General features: G+C 34.2%; 1 protein-coding gene across 1 annotated transcript; it reads right to left on the reverse strand.

Annotated features, from left to right (window-relative positions):
* Positions 1–2,640: 2,640 nt before the first annotated feature.
* LOC123711283 (trimethyllysine dioxygenase, mitochondrial-like) lies at positions 2,641–9,208 on the reverse strand. The gene is made up of 8 exons (XM_045663787.1): positions 9,082–9,208; positions 8,764–8,869; positions 8,363–8,475; positions 7,410–7,630; positions 6,588–6,763; positions 5,308–5,535; positions 3,148–3,281; positions 2,641–2,861 (listed from the first exon to the last, which is right to left on the reverse strand). The coding sequence occupies exons 1-8, from the start codon at positions 9,086–9,088 to the stop codon at positions 2,725–2,727; spliced, it is 1,122 nt and encodes a 373-aa protein (XP_045519743.1). The 5' UTR covers positions 9,089–9,208; the 3' UTR covers positions 2,641–2,724.
* Between the last annotated feature and the right edge of the window lie 1,130 nt (positions 9,209–10,338).

The following is a 10,338-nucleotide window of genomic DNA, read 5'->3' on the forward strand; positions in this document are numbered from 1 at the left end:
TTCAGCCGGGTTACTCTTCATTTTGTTTTTGACGTATGATATTTTGACTAACTTCTTAAAAATTGCTATCTATGTAATTAGTAAATTTTTGTAAGTAAATAGAGTCCGAAAAAAAGTTCGCATATGTTAGCCGCTTATAATTATTTTTAATGGAGCATCTTTCCCTCATGTAAGTATGGAAATCCACGTAAGCCGTGTCAGCAGTTGGTTAATGTTCAAATGAAATCAAAACAGTGTTAAATCTGGTCTAATTAAAACCTGGCCTAGACTTGGTGTTGGCCTCCAACTTCTGCATCAATTTCTTAATCTTTTTCTTTTCTTCATGGATAAGTAAGTAATGTAATGCCTTCTGTGCTTGAAAATTCGTTTATGTCTAAAGGATGACGGTTTCGTCACCGTACCAGCGAGTGTTTAATTCGCATGGCCCATTCCTGATTCGAGCTCACGATCTTGAAAGTCGCACGTCGAGCCACTAGTCGACTGCCCTCATTATATGACGATAGTATGTACTTCTTAAGTCATGGCATTAGGTTATCGACATGTCCTAAAAGAATCTTAAGGAAGCTCATTATCAACTGCTTGTTTGCTACATAAGTTATCCGGTATCGCTTTGCGAATTATCAAATTTACTATATTGTTTAATAATTATAATTAGTAATAATAGTAATCTGACATGACAAATAGTCCACACACAGGTGCTTTGCACGACTGTAGTCAAATTAAGACAAACACAAACACGTGAAATGCGTCATTATTTCGTTCGCTTCCCATATAAATACTTCATAACTAATAAAACTTAGGGAAAGCGAAGCAACCTTAAATTAAGAGAATTACATGCCTGCGCGCCCAAGGCTTTCGTCCTGGGCCAGTGGTTATCCCGCGGCACGCCAGCCTCGTGATGAAGTGTTATATGGGACTCGCTGCTGTGCATACCCACTAAACCCGCGGCGCCACCAGCAATCGATCGAGGCAGGACACGGTAACGCTGTAGCCTTGTCCGCATCCCACCACGCGAACAGCCGTTGTAATCCTGGCCACGAATAATGTGGTATCGCCCAATTCGCTCTAATTTGTAAAGCTGGACAAGGCTTATAGGTTGGTGAAGTCAGTTTCCGCACTTAGACTCATAATTGGTCCGTTGTGCATAAAGTCCTGGGTAATTTAGCCAGCCTAGCTCCTTCCAGGGCACTTCACAGGCTTCACGAAGCAACCTCACTGCCCGAGGATTTCTGCACGTTGTTTAGCCACAGCCTCGAATTCCAGGACTACCTGGGGGACTGATTCCTCTGCATTAGGGGCGCCTAGGACAAAAAGATGTTTATTAATGAGACAATGGCCCGTAATTGTTCCTATCATTGTTTTGCATCATTCCGGAGCCTCTTTGCCGAGAGAACCTCTGTGTCCCTTTATTCACTGCAAGGTCACCTTGTTTGTTAGAGTTATGGCCTCCAGTGCTTCGTGACACTCCAGTATTACTTTGCTGTTTGTCTTTTTATTTCCGGCGCCATCAGCATGGATGCACTTTTGGATACGAACTTAAAGCATAAGTCATTAATTCCTAACCGCTGCACGCCTCTGGCTGCTTCGGTAAAGTAAGTTTGAGTTCAGTGTTGAAGAGTTTTGGAAGTTACAGACTTCCTTCCAGGTCCTAGACCTCTTCGCTTAACTATAATATTAATTCTGTTTTTGATGGGTTGACAGATAGCTCGTACTCATTGCACCATCTCTCCATCACTTCAAAGCCCTTCGCATGAGGTCACATAAGGTGTTTTCAAAGCTTCCTAATATTAAGATAGCTATGTAGGCCGCATATCCCACTGTGTAGAGATTGCCAGCGTTGAGTTCAGTAATAAGCTCGTTAACTACAAGGTTCCACAGTAGCGGCGATAGGACACAGCCTTGTGGACAACCTCTGCTGACAATGATGTTATTGGTTGATGGTACTCCACATGTTCCTAGTGCTCTGGTCATACTCATGAAATTAGTTTTGTCAATTTGTCAAGCGCCTTCAATGTTAATAAATGCACCAAGGAAGGACTGCTTTAACTACAGCGAGACACGATGTTGTGCAGAATCCGTTAATTTGTCTGAGTACAAAATGCACAAATTTGGATAACAATTCCCGGCTACGTATCTCCAGGTCTTCCAGTCTCTCCTTCGTTTTGGGTACAAGGCTTCATCATCCCTTCTGAGCAGTGGTTTAACTTAACCTCAGATGAGCCACCTTCCCATTTGCCCCATAGATAAAAAGAAACTAACGAAAACTTAGTATGATGGTAATACTTTTGCAAGGTATGTACCGGTTGTAATTAGGAAAAGTAAAATTAAGCCCAGCCAATTTTCTTGAGTAATTTTTCGATTGTAGTCTTGTTATTGCTCAATTAGCTATTGAATTAATTTGCCATTATAATTATTACACTCGTGTCAGGGTAAAAATAAATGAACATGACGATTCAAATTATACAGACCGTACGTGAATATGACCGTTATCGTGTTTTTATTTTACGTGAAATATATTTTCATATGCAAGAAATAAGTAATTTTATTATTTCCGAATAAATATGAATCAGAGGTTTAAAGAATCACCTATTACTGGTAACGTAAATCAACCTTATTAGTTATTAATAATACAGACCAAAATAGATTTTATAAACTTTATTTCTTAATTAAAATACAATATTACTAAATTATTTTCATAAATATTACATAAATAATAATATTAGCTTAGTGAATAAGTTCGAGGACACGGGCCTTGTCCATCCAGTTGGTTCTGGAAACGTAAGTTCCGCCAAGGACTCTCCTTCCAGTGAAACCCGTCCTACCATGCAACAGCCTGAAGTTGTCGAACACCATAACAACGCCTGGAATGGAAATTATTTCAAAATATTTTTAACATAGATTATTTTAACTATGTACCTAAAACTTTTTTATTTTCCTATTTTTTATTTGGAGTAAGATTTTGTCTATTTTTATCATCATCATTGCAAATATTTTGGTGAGTTGGGAAAAAGTTTCTGCATCTTTTAGTTATATTCTTTTTTCATAGACAAGTACACAGTAAACAGATTGTATCATAAATAATAGTATACCGGCAATCCAACCATTCGTAATTAATTAAATTAATTAATAATCCTAAATAGCACATACCAGGTTTCAATTTGAACTGCCAGTGGTTCTTCTTGTTCTCGATGGATGAAGCGAAGTGTTTTAAGGAGCGGTAGTATGTTCTGCAATCTTCACTATTCGCGAACGCCATTGGAGACCTATCATATGAGTTGAATCTGAAATACAAATCAATTGTTAATGCCACATTTGAATACGTGTTAGTTTTAGTTCATCACATTGCTGTCAAGTTGTTAAAATAATGCCACCCGTAAGCGCCTGGGAGGCGTTGTGGGCCATAATTATTGTTAATGGTTGAACTTAAATATTAATCACAAATTGCACTTTTTGAAGTACAATTAGATTTTTTTTGCAATTAAGTTCAAAAAAAGAGTGCGACTATACATGAATTACAATCTAACCTATACAATAATTATGGCTAATAAGTAATATTAGCGAAGGCATGGACCACAAACAACTCACAATTCTCACACTGCTAGATTTCAGCAACGCTTTTAATACTATTAATTTTAAAATTCTAATGGGGTTGCTTAGATCTATTAATATTTCTTCTCATGCTGTTAACTGGTTCTCTAACTATCTTAATGGGCGCCGCCAGTGTATTAAGACAAGCGATTGCATATCTCAGTGGAGTTTGATTGAATCTGGCGTTCCGCAAGGTGGCGTACTTTCTCCTCTTCTTTTTGCTATATATATTAACTCCTTAACTTTCCGACTTTCAACTAATTTTCAGTTATACGCTGACGATCTTCAAATCTACGTACAATCAAGTCTCGATGATCTCCCGCAAGCCATACAATCTACCAACAATGAGCTGGCAAAGATAGTTGACTGGAGTAAAAAGTTTGGTCTTCTAATCAATCCCAAAAAGAGTAAGGTATTAATTATTGGCAGCCCCTATTTCACGACGAGAATTGATTGGGCCAGGATACCCCCTATCCATATCGATGGTGTAATTTTAAATTTTAGCCGTACAGTAAAAAATTTGGGGGTTTTATTTGATCAAAGTTTATCCTGGGAGCAGCATGTTAAAGAAGTTAGCCGAAAATTATACGGTGCCTCCAGTATCCTTCGACGTCTTAGTAATTTTCTTCCCTTTAGTACCAAAACCTCACTGGCGCAATCTCTCCTCCTGCCTTTACTGGACTACGCCGATTCCTGCTCCTCCGATCTTAACGAGGAATTGCTAAATAGACTGGATCGTCTCCAAAATTTCTGTATCAGATTTATATTCGGTCTAAGAAAGTACGATCATATCTCTGCGTTCCGTAAGCGGCTAGGCTGGTTGCCAATTCGTCAGCGACGCGATGCTCATGTTCTTCATCTCCTATATTCCATCCTGTTCAACCCTAAAACTCCTTCCTATCTCAAAAATGATTTCAATTTTTTGGGAGCCCATAACTATAGCTTACGCTCTTCCGAAAATTATACCCTTGAAATCCCATCTCATAACTCCTCCTTTCTTGGCGATTCCTTTAAGGTCTCCGCAGTTAGGCTATGGAATTCACTTCCCGTCCCTATTCGCTTAGCTCCTTCTTTATCTTCCTTTAAATTTCTTCTGTACAAACATTACCTGTCCACATCGTATCCCGAACTTTCTTACTAACTACTAACTGACGTGAGACTTATCTTAAATTATCGTGATTTATGTGTCTTTTTACTCTTTAATGTATCTTTAATATTTTATTCCTGTTTAGTTTTGTTTAATAACTGTGTATTACATGTATTTTGCACTACTTGCCTATCTTATTTAATACATTAATTTTTTTCTTTACTCACAGTGGTTGCCTGGAAGAGATCGCTCGTAAGCGATAAGGCCGCCAGTTGCCCTCCTTTTGATTTAATTATGTTAATTTTTATTTTTATTTTGTAGTGTAACGAAGTGTAAATAAATAAATAAATAAAAAATATTATGTTGGCTTAATTTTCTCCAATTCTAATGAATTAAACTAAGCTAATGTTCATTAACCATATTTATTAACTCAAAAGGTTTAGTTCTTTTTAGGCGTCTTCTTCCTGTTATGTCAAGAAGTTGGATTGCCTCAGCATTCACATTAGTTACAAATTATTGCATCATGTAAAGACTGTTTTTAGGGAAAACATTAAAATACTTATATTTATTATAAGTTTTTACCCTAGAAACAATATTTTAAAATTTATAAAATATAAAATAAAATATCTTACCTAATTTGTCGGACATCATTCGTAATCATATCAAGCTCAATGGCTGGCGCAGCGTGTCTAAATGAATGTCCGTTAAATTTGTATTCGGCCTCCACTGGGAACTTTGTAAGGAAGTCATAGTCTCTTGGATGCTCCTCTTTCAACTTCGCAGCGGCGTAGAATCCGTCGACCAGGACAGTCTCACCACCTTCACCATTTGTGTGTTCCAGGGAATGAAGAAGTTGCAAGCTGAACATATCAATAACGTTATAAATATTTGTTATGGCAGGAAGTTAACGGATTGCTTAGAAGCAGCGAAAATTCTCCCATCTGTCTTTCAATCAACCTAGTTCATTCCACAGCCTGGGTATAAACCTTGCCCGGGAGTAGGCTAATATAAAAAATAGTGTTTCTTATACGAAGCTTATGGCGATGGAAGTCTTAAAATTAAATCATTATCGTGGTTAGTTGTGAGCCACCTGTAATTACAAATACTCTATGTTTTTGAGAAAGAGTATTTCACTGACGAAAGTTATAGTTTATTTTTAAAACTCCGATGAACGAAAAGACAGAACTGCTTACGAACGGTTTGACTCAAACTTCATAGAAAAACTAATAATATAGCCCATTTCAGTTTCTATGAATGAAGCTGAAACCACTGACTATCATAGATAATACTGATTTATAAGGACAATAAATTTTATGTTTTATTAGATATCCTTGAAGGGCAAAAAGTTGAAGAGCGAGGGCCAAATAAATCAACCGAACACAAGGCTACTCAAACCCATTGGAGCATTTATATAAGTTATTGTGTTGTAGATTGTACGAAAAAACTTAACTTTAACTTAATGCTTACAAAAACGTAATTTCATTGAGATTTCTACTTATTGTTATCGTCACTGGTTTTTTCATTAATGTTTAAGGCTTCCAGTCAGTAGAAATATCAATTTAGCAACACATTCTAAATACCTATTTATATATTAAACAATGTTTTATTCTTTATAACAGTCGTATTAACTGGAAGAGTTAAGCAGTTAAAAACAAGAGCTAGTGAGTGTGCTCGATGCCTAAGATATATTATATACGGAGAAGGAATAGGATGAAGGCAAGGCATACTATATTATTTGACCCACGAAAATAGAGTCATCAGGTCAGTATTTTTTTGCTCTTTTTTATGATAACTTTCCTTTAAGTTCTTTAGGCTTGTAGATACTACTACTACTAGGATGATGTCAATATAATGCGTGAGATTTAAAAAAGCTGTTTCCTTATCTATGACATATGAACATCTGCATATTTACCCAGCGGGATCCGTGAAGGAAGATAAATCTGTGTGTTGCGGTAGAGGGATACTCATGAAGGCCGTGTCGTTAAGTGATTCGTCTACTTTGATGTCCCACATACCACCGAACAAAGTTTGCTGGATTCCACCAAGAGCCTCCGCTACTACTGCTGTTCCGTCCAAAGTTGGTTCCACCTTAACCGTGATATTTACAGCATTCATGAAATACATTTTATATATTAAAAAGTTTTTTATGTCTGTGCGTGTTGTTCTAACGAGAATGTAAGTGCGTGCTTCTATTTCACCATGCCACCTGCTGATAGAGGACAAATCTTTATTTTTAATTTATTTTATTATTATAAATAACTATTAATTACTAAAGAAGTCATGTGGAACATGGTGTAATGATTGCAGCTCCTTACAAACATTGTGTAAAGCAAAATTGGCGATAAAAAGAGTAGCGGAGAGTTTATTGCCAGTTCTTCTCTTCCCTTCTACGCCGATGATTTGAGAACTGGCAGTAAATTTTTAAACAAGCATTTTGTATGTATTGTTGACCATTGACCTTGACTTTATGCTGTATGCATTTTATGTTAATTGCTCAATAATTTAGTTTATTTTGTTTTGGTGATTACATTAAAATAAGAAATATTTCCTGTTCTCCTGACTGATTATCATTTTTCACCCATCTTATCGTATTTTATATATATGTGTGTCAAAATTGAAAACTACTATACGAAAGCCGATTTTTGGTTTGTCTTTGTTTTCTCCAATAGATTGGGTCAATTGCCTGTAAAAAAGTATTCAATAAATAATAACCACAAATAATAAAATTCCTTACGTCCTCAATAAAAGCCACTCCGTAGTCCAGAATTGATTGAAAAATCGCTTTTGCTCCTTGTTTTGTTTTAAGGAATTTGTCAACCGGGATTCTGGCAACTTTGTGAGAAATTTCATCCCCGCGCCATATCAAGTGATTGATCCTTCTACGGTCCACCCAGGACTTCATTTCGAATTCAGCCAAGAATTCTGCATCGTATGTAGATTCGTGCTCGTCAGACCCTAAATAACAAAATAAAATATAAAGTAAAGAAATTGTAACAATCTTTATTAAATATAGATTTCATAAAAAGAGGTATAATATTAACTGCACTGGTTATTGGTCAATAAAATAAGGTTGTCTTAATCATAGATTCAAAAATAAATTAATGTTGATTTCATTCCGTTCTAATCTGTTTAGTTACACACATATATATATATATATATATATATATATATATCTTAAGAATTGTGACGTTTTAATTATATCGTCAACAATCGAGACGTAGAACAATGTTTTTGTTGTTTGAAATGGACTGACTTTATTAAAATTTAAGTAAGACTACTACTTAAATACTATCCTTACAATTACAATTACAAATAAGTAAGACTAACATAAAATTACTGTAGTTCAAAAAGAACTAAATTGTAATAAATTCAAAAAATATATAAAGGTAATATATGAAATACTACGGCATGTCTGGGTTATTTAATTATTTAAAATATTTTGGAACTAATTATCGTTACTCAAGAACAATATTTCGTTCGGGTAGTTTTTGAGTTTTTTTTGAAACAAAAATACATTCTTTTCTAATATTAGGGAACCTTACTCAAGAACAATATTTCGTTCGGGTGGTTTTTGAGTTTTTTTGAAACAAACATACATTCTTTTCTAATATTAGGGAACCTTAAACTCATCTATTTAGCTTGAGTTCACACTCGTATCTCACGATAATGGGTAGTTTAAAAACTTACAAGTTAGTTGTAGTTCGGACCCATTGACAGTTACGCTTTTCATTGTAACATCTGGAAGTTCTATTAAGTGGTTCGCTCTTAGATTTGTGTTCGTGACGAAGCATTTGGAACATCTATAACAAAAAATGAGCGTTACAGTCGATAGTTAGATTATCACAAGGATTATAATGAAACTCGGTCAAGTGTCGAAATAAAAACTTGGTCAATCGCTTTTTTGGTAAACAAAATGCGTAACTCGCAGTCTTTGCTTCAACTCCCAGTGCAATAATGAATTGGAAGATAGAAAAAGATAATATATGCAATGGACGTAAAGATGCTTACTCATGACATAATGAATTGATTAATTTATGAACTATATAGAAGAGAAACTTGGTAAGTAAATATTATTAATAAACTATAACCTGCAATGATCTCGTAGCCAGCAATCTTCAAAACATACAACCATATCATTTTCAAAATGCACCTCTAAGGTGGTGTCATTGATTTTTGCGTTCCTTATTCCGAGGACTGAAAAGATAATATTGAAATTAAATTAATTTATTAAATAAATTAAAATAAATTATATCGAAACAAAATCAAAATTTTATAAAAATTACACATAATAAATTAATAAATATTAATAATCCTACATAATTATATAAATAAATTACTAAAAATTATTTTATCAATATAAAAACAATTCCTTCATCAATAACACATCAACTTTTTAAAATACTCACTTCTCATTTTAAATATGTTTATTTTATTTTATTAAAGCAATATTCTTATATAAATTTTATTTTATTTTATTAAAGCAGATGACTGTTAATATGTCAACTAGGCTCAGTTGTTAGACGAGACACTGGTGACAAATTTATGCCTGCCGCTATAAAAATAGCCCTATCAGTACCACCAGCAAAGACAATATTTAATAATTTACCCGATGTTAGGGAAATTTGCCGATTGGCAGACTCTCGATTTATACTTTTTAGTATAAAATAAAATTTTAACTCTTAATTAAATATGATTTAACCGAGATTTTAAATGATATGAAGAATACCTATTAAGGATTTCTGCTTTAAAGATAAAAAAAATTTAAACCCTAGTGCAATATCTTTGAAGCTGTTCAGTAAGAAAACAATAAGAAAACAAGAAAAGAAAACAAAAAACATATGTGCCCTATACAAAATTAGGTTTGATTTAAAAAAAACTTGCCTGAATAATAGGCAGTTAAATGTAAATTATGTTAGAGAAATAAAAACTTTGCATCTGGCAATCATTTCGAAATAAACTTTATATCGCAATAGCAACTAGTGTAAACCTTAAATCATTGTTTATCAACGTAATATCGATAAAAATGTTTATATTTAATAAATGTATCGTTCAATAATATTGATTAGGTTTTGTTTATAGTTAAGTCGTATCTTACAGTTACGTCTTAAAAATCCAAGAGCATTACACGTACATGTACACACATAAACAAACAGGAAAATAATCTAAGAGAAAATCAGATACAATTATAATATTGTCTTTGGTTTACGCGAGTATTTACGCATTTATATAAAGCCTCTTGAAGTGATACTTATTATCTTATTGGCGGTTTACTGTGCTTTTCGGCAATGGTTACCGAGACGGCCACTGAAGTTAGCGAAATAGTTTATTTAAATTTGAATAAACCTAAATACTTTAAAAAATGGACAGACCCGTTTCTAATCAAAACTTATTTTGAATTCCAATTTAGTTGCCTTAATAAATGCAAAAAGATGCCTTACATTTTACCAGTGAGTAAATTAAAAATTAAAATACTTAATAATTTCATTAGGAAAATTCTGTTTTACACAAATCTCTCCACAATAAAAACATTTATTTTTATTCTATCAAAGTGTTTGTCTATACTTATACTTCATACAAATTAATCAGCTCTGTTAGTTGTTTTTCCGTTGGTTTAGGGTCTATTAATTATCCCTTAACTGGTTGAGGTTGTGAGTCAAACTGGC

Source organism: Pieris brassicae, chromosome 6, assembly GCF_905147105.1.
Source record: "Pieris brassicae chromosome 6, ilPieBrab1.1, whole genome shotgun sequence".
NCBI classification, from domain to species: domain Eukaryota; kingdom Metazoa; phylum Arthropoda; class Insecta; order Lepidoptera; family Pieridae; genus Pieris; species Pieris brassicae.

What these genes read in the sequence shown, in the direction of transcription:
- LOC123711283 (XM_045663787.1), bottom strand. An exon ending in AATGATGTCCGACAAATTAG is followed by an intron (nt 3,282 to 5,307) that starts GTAAGATATTTT and finishes TTTGTATTTCAG; the next exon opens with ATTCAACTCATATGATAGGT. An exon ending in GCAGTTCAAATTGAAACCTG is followed by an intron (nt 2,862 to 3,147) that starts GTATGTGCTATT and finishes TTTCCATTCCAG; the next exon opens with GCGTTGTTATGGTGTTCGAC.